The sequence below is a fragment of the Myotis davidii genome, unplaced genomic scaffold (genome assembly GCF_000327345.1).
Source record: "Myotis davidii unplaced genomic scaffold, ASM32734v1 scaffold130, whole genome shotgun sequence".
Taxonomy (NCBI): Eukaryota; Metazoa; Chordata; class Mammalia; order Chiroptera; family Vespertilionidae; genus Myotis; species Myotis davidii.
Window position 1 is genome coordinate 6310852 of NW_006285040.1, and position 21396 is coordinate 6332247.

The 21396-nt window shown below is 41.1% G+C and overlaps 2 protein-coding genes across 3 annotated transcripts in view; one reads left to right on the forward strand and one right to left on the reverse strand.

The window, feature by feature from the left end:
- The window catches only part of EPB41L4A (erythrocyte membrane protein band 4.1 like 4A), a 210253-nt gene that overhangs the window by 28888 nt on the left and 159969 nt on the right, over window positions 1-21396 (forward strand). The gene's annotated exons all lie outside the window — the stretch shown is intronic.
- On the reverse strand, window positions 12572-13228 carry LOC102753269 (anaphase-promoting complex subunit 15-like). Its single transcript, XM_015558465.1, is given in 2 exon segments — window positions 12572-13110; window positions 13112-13228. Coding segments are annotated over 2 exon segments (366 nt in total). The 5' UTR covers window positions 13220-13228; the 3' UTR covers window positions 12572-12852.

Sequence of the window (21396 nt, forward strand, 5' to 3'; positions counted from 1 at the left end):
TGATGCACTTCCTGTAGGGCCAAGATACAGAGCATTTCCATCACCCAAAGGATTCCTCAGAGCTCCCTTTTACAGCTGCACCCGCTTCTCTGCCTCTTCACCTCTGCTTAAACTGGCAGCCACTAATCTATAGTTTTATTTCAAGAATGTTGTGTCCGTGGAATCATATCTTTTGAATGGCTTTTCTCACTCAGCATAATTCTCTGGAGACTCAGCCAGGTTTTTGCATGTGTCAGTATTTATTCCTGAGCAGTATCCTGTGCGATGGATATACCACACCCAGGTTCCTCGCTTACCTGCTGAAGGACGTCTGGATTGTCTACAGTTTTTGGCTTTCTGAATAAAGCTGCTATAGACATTCACACATACGTTTTATGTGTGAAAAATTTTATTTCTCTGGGGTAAATGCTGAAGAGTGCAATTACTGGGTTATATAATAGTTTCATGTTTAGTTTTTTAAGAAGCTGCATAACTGTTTTTCCACAGTGGCTGTAACATGCTATAGTCCCACCAGCAATGTATGAGTGACTCATTTTCTTTGCAGCTCCTCAGTATTTGGTTTGTCACTATTTTTTTTAAAGCTTTTTTGTTAGGCATGTAGTGATATCTCATTGTACTTTTAATTTGCATTTCCCCAATGCCTAATTACATGGAATATTTTCATGTTCTTATTTGCTATCTGTGTAGCCTCGTTGATGAAGTGTCTCTGCTGATGTGCTAAATGGATTGTTTTTCTACTGTTAAGTTCTGAGAGGTTTTTTTACTTTATTTTTGATACTATTACAGATGTCCCCATCCCCCTCTCCTTTGCCCATCTCACTCAGCCCGCACCCCCCTTCCATCTCTGCCCATCACCACACTGTTGTCTGTGTCCGTCCATGGGCTATGCATGTATACTGTATATGCTCTTTGGCTAACCCTTTCATCCAATCCCCACCCCAAGCTGTCAGTCTGTTCCCTGTAGCCATGCCTCTGCTTAGATTTTGTCAGTTTAATTTTTCCCATGAGAATTCTTTATATATTCTATATATTAGTCCTTTGTTTGGATATGTAGTTTGCAAATATTTTCTCTCAGTCTGTATGCTATGTTTTCTTTTTATCTTTTTTACAGAACATTTTGCAGACAGGAATGATTAATTTTGATGAAATATATCAGTTTTTGCGTTGCTTAATCTCAATCAAACCCAACCCCTGGACTCAGTCATCTTGACCCTTCTTCTTAATCTAACCCTGTGGGGATGCAGCCATTGTCAATCAGCCCCCATGATGTAGCTCACCCTCTAGGGATTCTAGGCTTTGCCTGGTGGCTCACAGTCCTTCAGAAAGTCAGATCAAATCCACCAAACCAAAGGCAAATTACAGTGAACAGGCACGAGGACACCACAGGCCAGTATGCAGCTGGTTAGTGTCCCTTGGGATCCTTCTACCAAATAAATTTCCCAACCTGCACCAGCCCAGACCTGCACAGTCCTGTCTGGCCCAGCAATGAACCTGCTTGAAGGGCCTGAGGAACATGCCGGCATTTTCCCCGGTTCATCTAGCTTATTTCTAATTGCAGCTTGAAGAATTTTTATCATGGCTGCGTTAAAGTCTTTGTCAATTCTAAAACATCCATCATCTTGCTGTTGGAATCTGTTGTTTGTGTTTTTTCATTCAGCTTGAGATCTTCCTGGTTCTTGGTATGATGAGAGGTTTTTGATCAAAACCTAGACATTTTTGTACTCTGTTATGAGTCTCTGGATCTCATTTAAACCTTCTGTTTTTGGTACCACTCCAGCAGGGGAAGGGGAGAGTTGTCACCTGGGGGTTGCTTTGGTGTTCCACCATCACTCTGGGGCCTTAACATTTCTTTAGCATCCCCTCCGCAGTGGTTCTCAACCCTCTCTGCCCATTAAGTCTTCCATTGGAGCTATATCACAGCGATCTCTTCCTCCACCCTGGGATTGTGATTCACTTGGCCTGGAGTGGAGCTTAGGCAGGTATTTTTTAAAAGCTTCCCAGGTAAGTGTTAATGCGCAGCTAGAGCTGAGAAATAGTGCTCTGCAGACAAAGAGAACCTGGATGTTGGACATCACATTGTGGATTCCTACATTTTTATGTGTATCCATTCTCAGTGGGGTAGAGATGTGACTAGCCACAGGATATACTTGGCCCATCTTCCTGGAGTGCCAGATTTGCCTGATACAAAAATCATGTTTCAAATTTCCTTGCCAAAAATAAAAAATAAAAAGGCCTAAAAGTCAAAACAGATCTTTTGTAGAATAAACTGTAAAACTTGCATGCATTCTTAAAGGAAAAGATAAACAGGTGGGATTCTAGAGAAAGCTCCTATTCATGGTGAGCCACAACCCAAAGCTCTCCTACTGGGGTGACTTTGGTGGAACTGTTTTGAGATGCACCATGAATGCCCGGGAAGCAAAATATTGCTGTCTCTGAGTGATGTTTATAACTTTCATTGTTATGTAACCTAGGTGACTGGATAATGTGATGTTTTATAGTATGAAACAGTTTTACCTAAAAGACTTTACCTTTTTTTTTATCATCTTCAACTGTCAAAATACTCATCCCCCTGAATACTGATGTTTCTTCGCTTTTTATTTTTGGTCTGGAGCTCTGGGTGATGAGAGTCCCATGGCTCTGGAATTTGCAACGTAGGAAACACTTCTGTTCATTCTTAGAAGGTTAAACCAGGGAACTGTTGGATAATGAGAACTTTCTCAGCCCTTTTTGTTCTCACTCCCAATCACTGTCAGCATAGATGAGCTCCGTTCTCTACGGCCACGGTTTGTAGCACCAGTTAATAGACTTGTTGGGGACCTGTTTATTCCATGGGGATGCTTCTGACATTTGAAGAATGCCATTTCTCTCTAACGTGAGCACTCCTTCCACACTAATGACTCTCTTTGTGGGAAGTTCGCCCAGGAGATGGGTGCTTTCTCCCCTGCAGGGGTGCACTCTTGCAGAACTGACAAGTGTGTGCACGAGTGGCTCTCTTTTGCCGTATAGTCATTGAAAAATGAATGTTTTTTCTTCACGTTTGGTTTTATGGAAGTGATCCAAAGCTTGATGAAAGCAAACTCACATAATTCCAGCACCTATAGAAACCATATAAACCCTTCCCATCAGCATCCCTCCATTAAAATATGAAAGTTGGATACTATCTTTAAATTGAGTTGTGGACCTTTTCGTGGTGGTTGACTGCAGTGGTTTCATTTTATCCCTGAAACACATGACTTTAAAGCTGGACTCCAGAAACAACATGGCTCATGAGTTTAAGAGCGTAAGGAAGTGTAGGTACGGTGGGCAGACTGCCTGGGTTCCGATCCTGGTTCTGCCCCTTGCTAGCCAGGCAATGACTTAACTTTTCTGTATCTCAGTTCCCCCTTCTTTAAAAAGGGGATAAGATTTTTATGGAGATGTCATGAGTTAATACACTGAAAGCTCTCAAACAGTACATGGAATATAACAACGAGTGAATTAGCTATTTGTATTGTTTTAATGGATATAAAATGCATCCAGTTTCTGCAAACTTTGCATCTATGTGAAAAGAAATTACACAGTTCATTTCTCTGCATAGTAACCAGAGTGAATTGTATTACATGTGGATTTGGAGCCAGGCAGCTTCTTAAAATTCTTTAGCAGCTTCCATTACACTTTGAATAAATCCAAACTTTTTACCATGGCCCACTAAGCCCTATAAGATGCATGAGATATGACCTGGTTCTTTCCCATTTTTCAGTGCCCTCTGTTATTGATCCCCTTCGTGAGGCATCTTCAGCCACACAGGGCTTTCCTTTCTCCAGTGCATCCTACACTTTCCTGCGTTAGGGCCTTTGCACCTAGTGTTGCCTGCGCCGGGAAGGTTTCCCTCCTCTCATGACTAGTGCACGCTCAACTCAGACATCCCCTCCGGAAAGGGCTTTCCTTAACTATCTGCTTATTTCCTTTCAATAACCATCCTGGTCAATAGTTATGTATTTTTTTTTACTGGCTTATTGTCCCCTCCTTCTACTAGAAGATAAACTCCATGAGGGGTGTGTTGCCAACTGATTTAAACCAGTCTGGTCTTCCAGCATTGTTGGATTCTTTTGGTCAGTATTGGTAGCCTGTAGAATATAGAAATAGGTAGGTGCTATACATTCCTTCCTTCACTCCCTTGCTCCCAGCTGGTAAATTACACTAAAACAATTTCGGATGTTTTTTAAAAAAATATTTTTTTATTGATTTCAGAGAGGAAGGGAGAGGGAGAAAGAGATAGGAACATCAATGATGAGAGAGAACCATGACCTCTTGGTTCATAGGTCAGCACTCAACCACTGAGGCATGCCGGCCGGGTCAATGTCTGGTCTTAATGCAGGGCTACACTGACTTACTAGCAAGCAGGCACAATCAAGAGCCACCTGCAGTCTCCTCTCTGTGAACGAGTCCCCCCTCTCTGTCCTTGGGCACCCGGAGTAGCACTAGCAGGGAAGTGCAGGTGCAGTGAGGACATTCTCATTGAGGAAACCATCTGGGTGTGACTGAGTTCAGGGTACAGTAAGGCCTGAGAGAAGCGGGACTGGTTCCAGAGCCTGAGTGCTGCCCTGCAGGTGTCAGGTGCTCGGCCTGGCCCGGTTTTTCATGTCTTGTTCTTGCGGAGATGGTGGAATCTGTGCAATCTTAACCAGCCACATGGCTTGGACACCACTCACATATACCACAAGTGAAAATTACCTTTGTTAATTAACAAAGCGTTTGCTCTTTTTTAAAATAATGACATTTAAAGTGCTAAGCAGGAGAGTGACACTAATAACAGTGCTTGAAATGCCAGGGTGTCCATAAGTCTTCATATGAAAATACACATGCAATATGCATTGTTTATACCACACGTTTTCCCAAATTACAGAAATGTAATAGATAGGGACCTTGTCTGTTTTTTGTCCTACAGTATGTCTATCACTTAAAATAGTACTTAGTTCATGATAGGTGTTTCATGAATGAATACAATTATTTCTGGCAGAAAAATAATCTGTGTTCTAAACAATGAACTTACAAACTTCCGGAGTAAAACCAGTTTTTATTTTTTTTAGCAAAACTGATTTTTACGTTGATGATTTGTAGCTTGAAAAAAATCAACCTTTTTCTAAAAATCCATGAATATTTGTATTTCTTCTTAAGTTGATTTGGTTATCAATCATAATGTCCGGTTTTATCAGGAAAACATTTTATGAATATGGGAAACTGAGCACATCCATTGCTATTGATATGCTGAAAAATGGTGTGAAAATGACAAAAGATATTTTTTAACCCCTTCCCCAACAATTTTTTTGTTAAAAACGTTTCTTTTTCAGACTAATTTTTTTATTTTGGTTCTATATAGTATTTTTGATGCTGGTTATGAAAACAGTTTGTAATTATTTTTTCTTCCCATTTTTGTGGTTAAGAATAGTATTTCCTCAGAAAGTTTCTAGATGAAATTATTTAGAATGGTATGTATGTAGCTGGTTTTTGAAGGTAAAGTTTTAGACGAGTATACTCGTCGACGACTGAAAAAAGAACATTTTGTGAAAACGTGTATACACGTTTCTGCCGGGGAAGGGGTTAAAGGAAAAATATCCTTAATATTCAAGAAAGATATAGAAAGCCATGACAGATGAAAACTGCAGTGACTCCTGAAAGAGGGAAAAGTTGCGAGTTTTGTAGAGACGTAGAAATGGGTAAGAATGGGAGCAGAGGACTGCTGCAGGGGAGAACAGTTCTGCAGACCTGGACCCCAGAGCTGGGAAGCAGCAGAAGCAGGTCGGCGCCCTTGGGTGCTCATCAGAGACTAATGCAGAGCTGGGAGGCCAGGGAGCCTTTCCCAGGAGTCAGTGGCTTTTGCTTCAGGCTAAAGTGGGCCAAGGGGTCTGTGCCCAGGGGGCACCATGTTCCACTAGAAAGGTGGGGACTCCCAGATGATAAGCTGCCCCACCTCCCTGACAGCATTTTGCCGTCTCCTAGCAACTTCCAGTGGCAGGCTTGTACTTTCTCAATATTTCTTCAGATATACATGGAGATAAAACAGCTCTCATAAGGGTTTAGTAAATATTAAATAAGTGAATGGAAAAAATACTCAGCATAGCACACGGTGCTCATTATATAAATAAGTGTTCATTGAGCCCCAACTTTGTAAATGGTGTGTATTCAGTGCCATGTAGATATAAGTGAGTATTATGAGGCATTGCCTCTCAAGTAGTGAAACACATATGAATGAATTAATTTAGCTTTTTGTGGCTGTCATTTCATGAGCCATATTTCTTAACATTAAACTAGGATCATTTTGTCATAAATTATTTAATAAAAATACAGCATGTGAAAATAAAGTCATATGATTTATGGCTATAACAAATAAACTTCTAAATACACACATATGTTATTTATTCATTAAAGAAATATCATGTCTGGCCTTGGCCCATGTGGCGTGGTTGGTTGGAGCATCATCCCATACGCCAAAAGATGGTGGATTCGATTCCTGCTCAGGGCACATACCTAAGTTTCGGGTTCAGTCTGCGGTCTGGGCATGTGTGGGAGATAACCGATTGATATCTCTCTTTCTCTCTTTCTCTCTCTCTCTCTCTCTTCTTTCCCTTCCTCTCTTAAAAGAAAAGAAATGCCTTGTCTAGATCTGACTATGTAGCTATGTTTTCAAGTCCCCGAACAGAAGAACATCTCTACAAGAGAAAGAACCTTCCTTTGAAAATCTATTCAGAGCCAATGACGTACATTGACCTGACTTTTGGTATTGTTGTTTTGTTTGTAGTCATAATGAAGGAAAAGATAGTATTTTCAGGGCTTATCAAAGTTTTTACCTCCAATAATTTTTCTTTAGGTCCTCTTTGTTTGCCAGTCATTTGATCCAAATCTGGACAGTATTCAAAGTACCCCTCAAATGTTTTTAATAACACTAACTTTTGCTTTAATAAGTCAAATTCCTTTCATTAAGGGTCTTTGACTCAGCAAATGTTTCTTGTGTCTGTGTTCACTGAGAGGACAGCGCTCACTGGGACGTGGTGCCTGCCCTCTGGCAGTTTGCAGTATGCTGGGGGCAGCACACAAACAGGTGATTTTACTTAAGGAACCCAAGAAATCTTTCTGGAGGAGAGGTCACTGAGACCAGAAGAGTGAACATGACTTTTTCAAGGAAAGAAAGGTACAAGGAGAATTCCAAGAAGATCAAACAACATGAACAAAGACACAGAGACAGGAAATGGCATGGGGGAAATGCATGAAGGTGACAGTGATCAATTCTGTATTATTAGAGAATGACGACCAGTAGAGGAGAGGTGGGACATAAGGCTGGAGAAGTTGATGGGGCCTGCAAGGGGAGAACCTTTTTGTTCTATTTTTAATTAATGGAAGGTTTCTTTAAAGGTTTTGGCTAGGCTGGTGATAGACACTCGTGTTTTCAGTAGATTTTACAGGGCTGTGCAGGGAAGGGGAATTAAGGAGGTTTGCACTAGAAGCAGGAAGCTCTGTTAGGAGACTTGGCAGTGGTCCGGGTGAGAGACAATAAGATCTTGAACTAGTGCTTGGAAATCCGTATGGAAAGGAAGGGATGGATTTTTTAAATATTTAGGAGATAAAGACTTGAAAGATTGGGTGATGACTGGATGTTGGAAATGAAGGAGGAAGAGATTAGGATGACTTGAGATTGCTGGCTTGAGAGACTAATGGTGACCAGGGTACCATTGGGGCATGTTGAATCTGAAACACTGGATGGCAGGCAGCCTTCAAAATAGACATCTGCAGCTGGAGAAAAGACTCAGGAGCCTTCAGTGAAAGATGAGAGCTAGGACCGTGGTAGTCTGCTACCACTGTCTGCTCCAAGGAGGACATGGAGAGAGTGAGAATGGGGGCAAAGGGAGAGGGGGATGCAAGAGAATTGGAGACAGGACTGAGGAGGCTGAGAGGAAGACAGAGGCAGTAATGAAATAGAACCATTAGGGACAGCAGCAGTTGAGGCATGGGCAGAGAAATGCTGAGTAAGCAAAATGGTCAGAGAGACCAGAACAACCAGAAAAGAAAATCTAGCCTTATAGTAGCCATGGGAAGCAGAGGTCAGTGGTATCAAACATGGTAGAGCAGGCCAGCGAGACATAGGCTGAGTGAGTTTGGCATGTGCAAGAAATGGGTGTCCTTTGGGAGAGCAGGTGCAGTAGAAAGGGGGTATCAGGCCTCGCCTCAAGAACAGGAGGGAACAGGAAGTAGAGATGCAGGAAGCTAGCCCACCACAGGTTCTTTCAAGTGAGAAAGAAAGCAATGGAGTGGTAGTTGTAGGGACTTCTGTAGGGGCCAGGGAGATTTGTGTTGGTTATTATTTTTTAAGGAGTTGAGTGACTAAGATGTGTATATATTGTCTGGAAAGAAAGAAAGAGTAAGCCAGTGGGGCAAGAAGGTGATAGAGGAGGAGAGAGGACAACAGATGGGGCAGGTACCAGAGTAGGTGGGAGGGAGTGGCATCAACTATACTTCCTTAGGAATGGCCCCAAGCAAGAGGAGGAATCAGACTCTTACAAGGAGAGGCAGAGATGAGATACATATGAAGACTCTTCATTAAAAGGCCAATCTATTCTGAAATACTTCTCATATCTGTAAAGATAATAATTGAGTAATAAGATTAATAAAAGACTTAAAAGCTACAAAAATTTTGTTTCTTTGCTGCTTTCAAATTATTTTATGCCACAAATTTTTTTTTTTAAGGAATTATCAGTTTGTTAGGTCATATGGAAAACCAGATGGGCTGAGCCCCCAAACGGTGCCAGCCTATGCCATAAGTTTTATGAGCTCTTTTTCCCTCGAAGTAGTCTCTGTACAGAGCTCTTTTGATAAGTTAAGTACAATTGTTGATCATCTCCTAATTTTAGAAATTACAGTATTAAGTCATTTGCTTTGTATTCCTGATAAGGTAAACATCATAGTTCATTACCACATCGCTGCAAAGATTTGATTCTGGGGGATAGTATTTGGTGTTTTTTATTTGATGGAGTAGGAAGTTCATGGTTTGTTAAAATAGGTACTTGGGACTTTATTGACAGCACAATCATAATGAAATGTAAATGTCATTCCTGTGGTCCTTCAACCTTTTATATTCTCATTGTATTTCTGAAAAGAATTGGTGTTTTTACTAAATGCAAAGGTATCTGCACACAGTACATTTAGTTGACGCATTTGTTCAGTGCTTACTGTGTTGCCAATACAGTGCTTGTCTGGGAGAAGGTCAGAGGAAATAGGGAGGCATCTCCACGTCCTGGAAGGAGCTGCTAATGGAGCCCTGCCAGCCAGGGAATATGGAGTGGTAGCTCCTTAGAGAAGCCAGGAGCACGGAGGCAGGAGGGGAGGGCAGGGCAGGGTGGGGCTGAGGGCCTTTCCTACGGAGATTTATGCAAGTGGTAGTTGATAAGGGAAGATAAGTCCGGTGTTTATATAAACATAGAAGCACTAGTGCCTCATTAAAGTCTCAAAGACAAGAGGTTTTATAGGTTCTTAAGTAACAGATTTTTTTTTTTTAAGGAATGGAGTGAAATGTAAATGAAGTTTTATTTTGGTCTCAATCTCTCAAGAGTAGATTCAAGGTTCAGCACTGGAGCTTAGGAAGTGTTGGGCAGAATGATCCAGGGGTTAGGATCTTACTTGTTAGAACGCAGGCGCACTCTGTCCTGTGTTGACATGGGGGTGTCAGGCAGAGCTGAGTGATCAGTCTGGCTGTTGATAGAAGTCTTGGGACCTCGGCCTCTTTTGGCCCTCTCTAATGTGGAAAGATTAGCCTCATCGGTGTCTGTTTCTGAGGGCTCTTCAGGGTCAGGTGCAAAGATGTGCCTGTGTGAGCTTTCCCTGCATCAGCGTCATGCTGTGACCTGTAGACGGATGGCCTGTTTTGTCCCTTGTTCAGGTATATACCTTAAGTGCCTACTGGGAGGTTTGTGTGGGATCTAAGATTGTTTCTGTAAATCCCTGCCTTCAAAGAGCTTACAGTACAAAATAAGACACAAGAACAAATAGCAAAATGCAAGTAGCTACATGAAGTACGTGAGCTTGGCTTGCCTTTCTTCCTGAACGGCTTATCTGTCATTTGCCTGTACAAACCCATTTTCCATCCTGATCCATTCTGCTCTGTGCCCTGGGACATTGACCCTTGTGGGTGACATCAACTTCTTTGCCTTCTGGTCTCTTTGGTTTTGGCCCGTGGAGGGCTGTAGCAGGAGGTCAGAGGGCAGGAAGAGAGTGAGGTAGGAATGTCTGTTCCTTCATCCTCCTGTCAGGTGGCCCTTCCCGGTTCACTGGTTCCCTCTGGGTTCGAGCAATGCCTTCCTCCCCTCACTCTTTCAAACCTGGTGTGGAATAGCTCCTCATGGTTGCTAATGCCAAGTAACTGCACTATGTTGGGTTGGTTCCTCTGCCCGCACCTTGGCAGACATCTCCTTGATTACGTTCTCCTCAGTCATTCTGTTTTCTGCTGGGACCTGACTGATCACACTTTTCATTTTCTAAAAACAATCATAGACAACTTACAAAAAAGGACAAATATACTACCAAAAATTTACATGCAAATACAGCATAAATGGTGTCAGAGGTGAAGAAGTTATCTGAGTGAAATAGGGGAAAATACTGACATGCACTTTTACTAGAAATTGCTGAATGGGCATACAGCTGTGTTATGTAACAGTTTATGTTTGGCCAGGAAACTTATTGTTTAAATTTTAAGACTATAAGAATAATCAAAGATATAGATAAAGCCATCTACGATTAGAAAATATAATAAGCCATTAGCTGAGATTTGGAGTGAGCCCTCAGACTCAATATAATTTATACTGTATTTATTGTTTCAAAAATGATGAGTTATCTTAAGGATGGTAATGTATCAAAGAGAGGGGCAAAGACCATTGTTAATGATTACTTTAGAGAACATTAGTTGAGTGCTGAAGACTTACCAGTTGTTCTTAAAGGTTTCATTTTTAGATGTGTCAACATTAACCATTGTGGACTTGATATTAGTGGTAAAATGAGGTCAAGTTTTGGTTGACTTTTAAAATTAATGGTCAGTTTGTTTTATAATTCTGAAACAGGATCCTTAGTCTAATGGTAGACTAACCCATTGGCTTGGTATTGTCAACAAGCCTACAAATTTAAAAGTTTTCCTTGATCGGTTGGCTTAATGAGAAAGAAGAAAAAAAAGTCAACATATAAAACAATTTTAGAATCATTTTCTTATTTTCTCTGATACTTATCTTTACAAATGTATTGGATTTATATTGGACCTGTAGTCTGGATAAAAGTTTTTAAAATGTAATAAGTAGTTATAGAGTTCAAATAGATATTTTGAGATTTGAAACATGGTGTTATCCTTGCTATGATATATCATCTTCACTAGGGTGGTTATTATTTTTCATTAAAAGGCCAACCTCGTCTGAAAGTTTACTTCTCATATCTGTAAAGATAATAATTGAGTAATAAGATTAATAAAAGACTTAAAGCTACAAAAATATTGTAGCTATATCATAGTAAGGATAACTTTCAAGTGGTGTATGATATACGATGTACATTTAAAATAAACTCATTAAGGCATTCAAAGACATTTTTTCCTGCTTACCCCTGAAACTGAAGTAGAAAGTAAGTTGTTTCAAATTCAAAATTAAATCAATAATTGTTATTCCAACCATATTAAGATTAGAGAGCATAAGGAAGTGAAAGCTTTTGAAATCAGCTGTCATAGATAATTGTCTGCCTCTGGCTGTGTAGAAAGATGGCAGTTTCTCTAAGCACACACTCAATGGAAAATATGATGAATTACTTATCTCTGGTGTTCACTCCATCTTTGTTGGACCCATTAGAAAAACTGGAAGGAAACTCTCTGGATTCTTTTTTTTTTTATCCTTCTACTTTATACATTTATTTTTTTTATTTTTATTTTTTAAATTTTGTTTTATCTTAAAGTTTTACAAAGAGTATTACATATGTTCCCCCCCTCCCTCGCCCTTGACATTCCCCCGGCCGCCCCTACCCCCCAGTGTCTTATGTCCCTCTCTGGATTCTTTAAGTAATATATGTATACACATACATCTTTTAAAAACAATTTTGAGGTCTAATATATAGGAAAGTACATAGATCTTACGTAGCTGGATGAATTTTCACGTACAGATACGATTGTGTAAACACCATCCAGATCAAGATACACAACATTTTCAGTACCAAAGAGGCTCCCTGTGTCCCTTTTCACACCGTATCCCCCTCCTCCCTCCACTCACCCACTCAGAGGTAAACCACTCTTCTTTTAGCACTGAACATTAATTTGGCCTATTTATGACATTGTATAAATGGAATGATAAAATGTGTATCTTTTGTGTCTGGCTTCTTTCACTGAGCATTACTTTGGTATTTTTCATGTTATTGCTGTGGCAGAAGTTATTTTTCTTTTTTCTTTTCAGTTTCTGTGTGGTATTCCATTGTCTGATTATAATACAATTTATCTATTGTGCTATTGATGGATAATATTTAGCTGTTATACATAAAGCTATTCTAAACACTCATACACATACTTTTTTTTTTTTTTTTGGCGGGAGGGAGGAATCAGTCCTGTGTCTTTATTAAAGAGAGTTAGAAAGAGACTACACCTCAAAGGGTGAGATACTGGCCAGAAAGGTGGGGTGGACTCAGGTCCTGGGGATTCAAGGGCAGGTTGATGGCCTGGGAGGGGCCAAGGAGACCAGGTCCTGGCAGCAGTTGAGAGGTGCCTGAGGGTGATCTTTCAGGCACTGGGGTGATCAGCTGGTTCTGCAGGAGTCACAGGGTAGGTTGGGTTGGCCTGGAATCTCCCTGAGGCCATCCTGCCTTGTCTACTTAGATCATCCACTGGTCCTGATCCTGTTCGTTGCCTTTCATGTCCACCTCATTGACCTCTCCATCATCAGGTGACTCATTGTAGTCATTCATCTCGTCCATGTCCTGCATGTCCTCATCACCCTCTGAGTCTTCTTCACTATCCTCATTGTCATCTTCATCCGCCTCTTCTTCATCATCATAGTGCTCTGAGGCCAGCTTGCCAATAGGTACCAGGTTGTTGTCTTTTTCTGCGATGCTGTGGAGCCAGGCTTGATGGCTGCTGTTCTTGCTGCTGCAGCTCTGTCTCTCCCACACAAGGCCGATCCAGATTAAACCACAGAGTTTCAGTCACACGGGGGAAGAGGGAGGGAAACCAGGTGGACATGGCTCCTAGATATGATAATGATCGTGAGGCTGACCAACAGGAATCCACATACTTTTTTTTTGGTGGAAATATGCACTCATTTCTCTTATATCTATATAGCTAGAAGTAGAATTAGTGTCATAGGGTAGGTGTATGATTAGCTTTAGAAGATACTATCAAATGGTTTTCCAAAGTGGATATACCAATTTACATTCCAGCTAGCAATACATGAGAATTCTGGTTGCTCCATATACTTACCAACACTTAGTATTATCAGTCTTTCAAATTTTTGCTATTCTAATGGGTGATTTTTTTCTTACATGATTACAAGGAGATTTTAGTTCTCCTAATTATCCATGTACTTACTTCAGTATCTAAGATTAAGAATTTCATTGCTGGGTGACAGTTATAATACCTGTCTCTGGGTGATTTGTCTCTTCCAGTTTATTCACAATTCCATAGGAATACTTGTAAACTAGAAATTAAATGATAAAATTAAGCACCATGACCAATCCTTACTGAAAAGGATAGAAAAAGAAGTAAAGAAAAATAAATTTCATGGGTGTACACGTATGTATGTGTGTATGGGTATATATACACACACACACCTTCTCCTTGATGGAAAGGATCCAGTGTAATCCATCTGCCACCCAGTGGCCGTCCGATCCTTCAGGGGAATGGCTGTTTTGGACACTGAAGATTGGTTTCTGCTGCCGGCAGGTTAGGTGCTCGTCGTTGGGAGGAGCTGTGTTAGCCTTGTGAGAAGTCCTTGTTGAGTCCATGCATAGCCTCTCTACTGCCACCGTGGCCACTTCTACTTGGTCTATTGAGGAAGCACTGGGGTGGCTGGTGAAAGAGGATGACATCTAATTTGTTCACTTGATTACTGAGAGGCCCTTTGGTGTACACTCACGTGGGACAAAGTGTGTTTTACACTCATTGTGCTCCTTCTGAAAGGTCCATCCATATACCTCTCCCCTAGACCTCCTTCCTCTCTCTTCCAATATTGTTTTTTCTCCAAGTTCTTGGCCATCCAGGTTAACCATTAGTCTTTGCCCATGACTCAGTATAGATCCCTAATTTTAGCCATTTCTCAATGTAGATAAAGTGGACAAGAAAATGTACTGGTCACAGCTGTGTCTGCTGGGATAGTTTCTCTTCACAAAGTATTTCAGGAATGCTCTTTTTTGGAGATGTAAGGCTGTTTGCTGCGTGCCTGATATCATGAACACCATCTCTAAGCCACGCCCAAGTTTCCTTCTCACTCAGCTGGTCACAAGGAACTCTCCATGCAACTATAGGTCTGATAAGTAGGAGCAGGTGTTCGAGGTGTTTGAGCCTCTCTGCTTGTGTAATTTCTGTGCCTTGTTGGCCTGCTTTAGCCCGTTCTTGTATACCTTTACCTTTTGATGATTGATTGCTTCTACGTAGGCCCAACCTATGGCTTGGTGGGTCAGATAACATTCACATCATTATGGGCAGATCAGTTCACGCAGTCACTGGATATCCTTTAATCCGGCTCTGCCAAAGCCTAGTTACAAGTCAGGAGTCATTTCTTAAAAGCACAGTTACCTGCAAAAGAGGAAATGGCTTTGTTTCAGAATCCTAGACGTTTGTGCTGTGATTCTCTAGATTCTAGTGGATTCTACAAATTGGATCCACTGTGTCCTAAGACCCAAGTAGCATAGCAGTTTGTGCTGCAGATCAGACATACTCCATAACCATATCTTGCTCTGGACCTTTCTCAACACTGGTGGTCTTATAGGTTACCTAGTAAAAAAAAGTCAGAACATGTTGAAATGTGGTCTGTATTATCTTTAAAATGCAAAGAGGCCCACCCTAGCTAGTTTGGCTCAGTGGATAGAGCATCAGCCTATGGACTGAAGGGGCCCAGGTTTGATTCCCGTCAAGGGATGTACCTCGAGGCTGGGGTGGGAGACAACCAATCAGTGCATCTCTTTCACATTGATGTTTCTCTCTCTCTCCCCCTCCATTCTATTCTCTCTGAAAATCAATGGAAATATGTCTTCGGGTGAGGATTAACAAAAAACAAACAAACAAAAATGCAAAGAGGCCCATAAAGTGCTGTGCCTCTTTTCAGTAATAAGTAGTTCAGAGTCCAGCAACTTGCATTTCACTCTGGAGTGGACATTCCAACATGTTTCAGACTGGATCCCCAGAAACTTTACTGAGATTGTAGCCCTGATTGTGCCTCCTCATAGGATGATGTCCTCATTCCCTTTTCCTGTTTTGACAAACTTCAACATTCTTCATCTCTCTTCAGTCTGACTCCCACACCTGCCAATCTCATGAAACTATCTCTTCTCATCATTAATGACCTCTAAGTGCCAGATTCGTGCTCTGCAGTGTCATTTGAAGTTGTTACCACTCCTGCTTTCCTGAAACTTTCTACTATGTTGGGTCCATTGCACCACTCTCTCTGGTTCTCCTCTTTGCTCTCATTACTTCACAGAATCCTCTGCACGCTCCTCCTGTCTCACCACAGTTCTCATTATACTCAAGCGTACCTATTCATGAGGATTTGGACCTTGTCTTGCAACTCCTGCATTTACAAATCCTCACCATCAATCCTGGCGTTTGATGTGAATATTGTGCTTCAGAGCATCATAGAATGGGGTGAGGTGCTAGTGTGATTCTGTACCGGGAATAAATAACTTGTTTGGGGATCCCTTGAAACACGTTTTCCATTTGCACATGTGCTGCTGAATGGACAGATGGAATCCCTAATAGATGTTTGGGCCTCACTGTTGAGGTACATTGTCTCTCTCCACAAACACCTGAGTGCCTCATTAGTATCACTGTCACGTCACTCATCACAAACTGTCTCACTTTGCAGATTGAACTCAGCCCCCCTCCCCAGGCCTGCCTCCTCAAGCTGACTTCCCACTTCCCCTGCAGTGACTCACAGGACTTTCCAGATGTATTAGGTTCTGTCTGGAGCCAAGAAACATTCAAAACTACTGTATTTAAATCATATTTTCTAACAAAATGGTTTTCCATAAATTAGGAGTTGGTTGCATTATTACTGATATCTTGAAATGATTAATTTATTTAGCAATTATGAGCACTCTGTTCTTACAGATACACAAACAGAAATAAATAAAATATGAAAGGCATGGCTTTTACAGCAATTATAAGTGAATAGGAAAATGATATCTGTATACCATTTAATTCTAATACAGGCACAATGTGGTAAGTGGACAAAGGTTTCATGAAACCTGATAGATAACTTGAAGAGGACCTTGAAGGGAGGGATAAGGATTTTAACAGGCAGAGACTAGAGTGAGGATGGGCCAGTCAGTTGGAGGGAGTGACATGTGTTGGCTTATGTTGAGTATTCAGTTTGATGGATATATGGGCACATTGGGAGATAAACATGGAAGGATAAGTTGAGCCATAAAATAGAGGACCTCAAATGCCAGCCTAATTGGTGCAGATATGGAAAGTAGTGGGGAGACTTTCAGGCTTGTGTTAGAAGTGTGAAGATCGGGCATGGGGAAGATCCTCTGGCAGCAAGCCGGAAGTTGGAGGGTTCAAGTTAGGGCACCTGTGGCTGGATGGTTTTCTCTTCTGAGCGCTGGGGTGATGGGAGGAAGAGGTTACTCCTTTACTGTGCTCCACTCTGATTTGAGACTGAAACGATGGGCTTTGGGTACTCAGCTTCTTGGACTTAGTCTTTTCTCTAAATTTCTGCTAGTTTAAGGCTTTCTGTCACTACTCTTTCCACAAGTATTCAGTTATGTTCTAAATGATGCCCAAAGGTCAGGCAGCAAAAGGGAGGAAGAAGAGAAAACACGTATAGAATGAATAATTAAAAGCTGCATGAAGGGCCAAGAGCATGTTTGATATGAACACAGCAACCACATGTTCTTAGCTGAACTCTTTGTAATGGCTCCAAGATGCTTGGAAAGTCATGCCTGTTGGAAAGGGATTGGTAGGGTACTGAAAAATTTGTTATTAAAATGTTATTACTTGCCTAAATTCTGCATCCTAAAAGCCGATGAGAATTATGCACATTATTTGGGGAATTGCCAGGGTGTCCCTCAGCTTTTAAAAATTCAACCGACTTCTTTTGCGTGTTCCTTATCTCTTTGTCCACCATTGCTTTTCCACCATCAGTGTAAATGTCAACAGTGAAACAGGCAAATAATGTCTTAGTATGATTATAAACACAGTTTTGACTTAATGGATTATACTTTGAAAATTCTGGTGTGTGTGTGTGTGTGTGTGTATCCAACCATTTTCTGGTTATGCCAGCCCCCTTTTGTGGCCAGATGATACTAGGTACTTGTAGCTTTCAGTTGCTTTGTTGTTTACTTAGTGTTTCCCCACAGAACTATACATAGATCTTAGTGGTTCTACCCATGTTGTGGCTCAGGACACTGTTGGTTGACTGGTTTTATGCCCAACTTTGTGGTCTGGGGTTAGAGTCAGATATACAGTTGGCTATTCAGACTTTAACTGTCAAAATGACAAATACGGGCCACTCACCCTCAGATCCTCCTTCTTGATGTTTAGAAAGCTGTAAAGAGCACTGGGGATTTAAAAATTCATATACAGGTAGCTTTTCATTCAAAGTTGTGGCCTGAGACGTCTCAGTATTTCTGTGGCCAAAACTTAATGTTGAACCCTGGCTAGTGTGGCTCAGTTAGTTGGGCATCATCCCATGCACTGAAAGGTTGCCAGTTAGATTCTCAGTCAGGGTACGTGCCAGGGTTTCGGGCTCAATGCCTGGTAGGGGGCGTGCAGGAGGCAGTTGATCGATGTTTCACTCTCACATCAATGTTTCTCTCCCTCCTACCCCCCCATCTCTAAAAATCAGTAAAAAAAATCTTTCAAACGTAATGCCAACTGATGGAACAGGGAAATGATGATTTGCAAGTTTTTTTTAACTAAAATTTATGTTGGGGTATTTCAGGTTATGATTGTAAAATAACATAAGATGATAAAGTGTTGATAGTATTGTACATTTCTGTAGTGTGGGAGATCCCTGCCATGGTTCTGTTTACAAGTCTCTGGGGGTAAAATTTTTCATGAGAACATGGTAGTACATTTGCATAATGAATATAATATTATATTTAAAGCATATTTAATGACATTTGGAAATGCTCAAGACACATTAGTGTCATTAAATATATATATTGCAAGGAATTAAGTTATGTGGGAGCTGGCAAAGCCAATATGAAATCCACAGGGTGGGCTGTCAGGAGGGGCTGGCAGGATCTCCTGGATGTGAGCTAAACTGCTGTCCACAGGCAGAATTTCTTCATATAGAAGACATCAGTTCCACTCATATGGCCGTGCAACTCCTTGAAATCAGACCTCCTTGGATTGCCTAGGATAAGTCATCTTCCTTAAAGTAAACTGATTGTAGACTTTAATCAAATCACAAAACACATTCACAGCAACACCTAGATTAGTTCTTGAATAACTGAAGAATATAGCCTAGCCTCACTGACTCATAAAGCTGACCATCAGACAGAATAGTTTACTGAACCCTCATGTCCCATTCCTTCTGCAATAACCATAAACCAGTTTTGCCTCACTCATACCTTCATTCACTTCTCCCCTTCCTATTTTATTTGGAAGCAAATCCCAGTCATCATATTGTTTCATCTGTAAATGTTTCATTAGGTGTGTGTCTCCAGCCTGGTGCTGTCCAACAGAATTTTCTGCATTGACAGAAAGAGTCGCTATCTGTAACCATAGCCACATGTAGCTATTCACCACTTAGAAAGTGGCTAGTGAGATCAAGGAACTAAAATTTTGCTTTTAATTAATTTTAAACAATTTAAAGTTAAATAGCCATATGTGGCTAGTGGCTATGGTATTGGAGGGCACAGCTTTGGAAGATAAATGCTCATTATTAGAAATCATAATCATATTTTGTGCCAAAATTTTAATAGTTGTTCTTTAATATTATCAAATACCTTTCATATCCACATTTCCAGTTATTTCATAAGTGTGATAAAATTGTATATTTTTAATAGATGAGGCTATAAATAAGAGCTCTTATTTGTAAATATGTCTGTTTTCAAAACTGTAAGTTCCCTCTCTCTGATTAGCTATTTATTTGTTGAAGATGCTGTGTTATTTGTTCTTGCTAGATATTATGTCCTACATATTTTATAGATGATTTGGTGAGGGTTCAATTCAAAGCAGTTCTGGGTTCACAGCAGGTCTGACTCCAGAACCTGAACTCCTAACCTTTCCTGAAATGATGATGATGGTGGCGATGGCAGTGACAACATAGCTAAGCGTTTCATCACGAAGTGTGGGTGCTGTTCTTAATTCCCGTCTTCTAGACTGGCCAAGCGACTTCTCCAATGTCAAATAGCTAGTAAGTATTAGAATTAAGGTTCGGTCCAGGCAGGCAATCTGGATCCAGAGTCTGAATTCTTTTCTTTTTTTTTTTTTCCCATGCTACATGGTCTCTATACTTACAAGAAATGAGAAATTCTTGCTGGCTGCCTCTTAACAGCCTGGACATGTTTGAAATTATGGATGTAATTTTACCAAGTTATTTTCCAGGACTCTTGGGAGAATGGAATCAGTGCTTGAAAGCACTTGAGAATCCTTAATGTAAAAGACTGTTATGGAAAGTGTTTATTTGTTTGTAAAGTCAACTGCCTACTATTCCTAGATTCACATTTGTGCTTCGTATGTCAGTTGCTTTAAAACAGAAGCTGTTCCTACAGGCCACATGCTGAATATGACACTTTTATTTAAAGTCACTTAGACATTATAGAAATCCTCTAAGAAACCTGTGTAGAAACTGCTCTGTCCCAAGTGCCTTGTGCGGTTTCTAGATTATTTTCCTCTTCTGAGTTAGGAGAGCTTTGTTTGTGTTGACAAAATGGACTGCTGAAGTGTGCTCTTGGGAGTGAATACATGTGAAGTGGAACAGCTCACTACAAATCCCTGAGGGTCTGCCTGCACTGCAGTTTCCCTACTTTGTATGCTCTCTCTTTAGGACCACCCCTTCGGACGTGACCTCCTCACTCCTTCAGCCCAGGTGGTTATGGGGCCTGCTGCTCCCACTAGCTATCTATGCTGTAGCTCCACACACCAAGGAACAGTAGGCAGCCCAGCTCTAGTCCTTTCACTTGTACTAGATTAAATTTCCATGGGGAATTGGCCTGGATGATTTGGAAAATGTGCCTGGTGCTATTGCAACCCCATAAAATCCACTGCCAACCCACCCACTCAGGACTACCTGACATCTGAAACCCACCCCACTGCATGGGGCACATTTGCTATAAACACATGGCAGTAAATGCTTTTAAAGGTTATCAGAAAAGACCAGTGATAAGATAAGTGTATTTTGTAGTTCTATAATTCAATAAAAAGAGAGAAAGGAGAAAGAATAGGGGGAAGGAACAAAGAGTGGGAAGGAAAGGAAATTGGTAAGCCAGTTGGGAAACATGTATTGTATCCAGTAAGCACGGTTGTCTTATTGTACATCGCGAGCAATGTTTCTCTTGGTTGCTCAGTTTCTTTAATGAAATAGTGTTTAATGAAAAGGGTTCCTTGTTTTCTTATTATTTTTTAATCCTAGCCCAAGGTTATGTTTATTGATTTTAGAGAGAGATGGGGAGGGACAGTGTTTTAAAACAATTTATAGGTGTCTCCCAAGACATAGGGAAACATGAACAGAGGGAAGATGATGTGAAGACAAGGGGAGAACACTGTATACTAGTACTCACCAAGGAGAGGCTGAGGCTGCCAGAGGCATGGAGAAAGGCATGGAATCGATTCTCCCTCCCTCACAGCTGCAGAGGGAGCCAACTGGCTGACCCCTTGGTCTCAGACTTCTGATCTTCAGACCTGTGAGACAATACTGTATGTTTCTGTTGTTCAAGCCGCCCAGCTTATGGCAGCTCTAGAAAATAACCCAAGCATTAAGGAATGCTTTGCTTTCTTCTAAAGCTGTCAAAAAGGAAAAGAGAAGACAACCTTGCATCCTGGCAATTTGACAGTTAGGCGTAGTGTAGGGTGAAGACAGATGCTCACAGATCCCAACCAGATCACAGCCTTTGCACACTCAGCATCTACTTAGGTTTGACAAGTACTGCCTATTCAGTTGTCTAACATGGGTCGTGTGCCTATTGGCAACGTAGAAAGCCCATACAACATGTAACAGTTGAAGGACCCCAGTGTAGTGTGTGTCCAGGAAT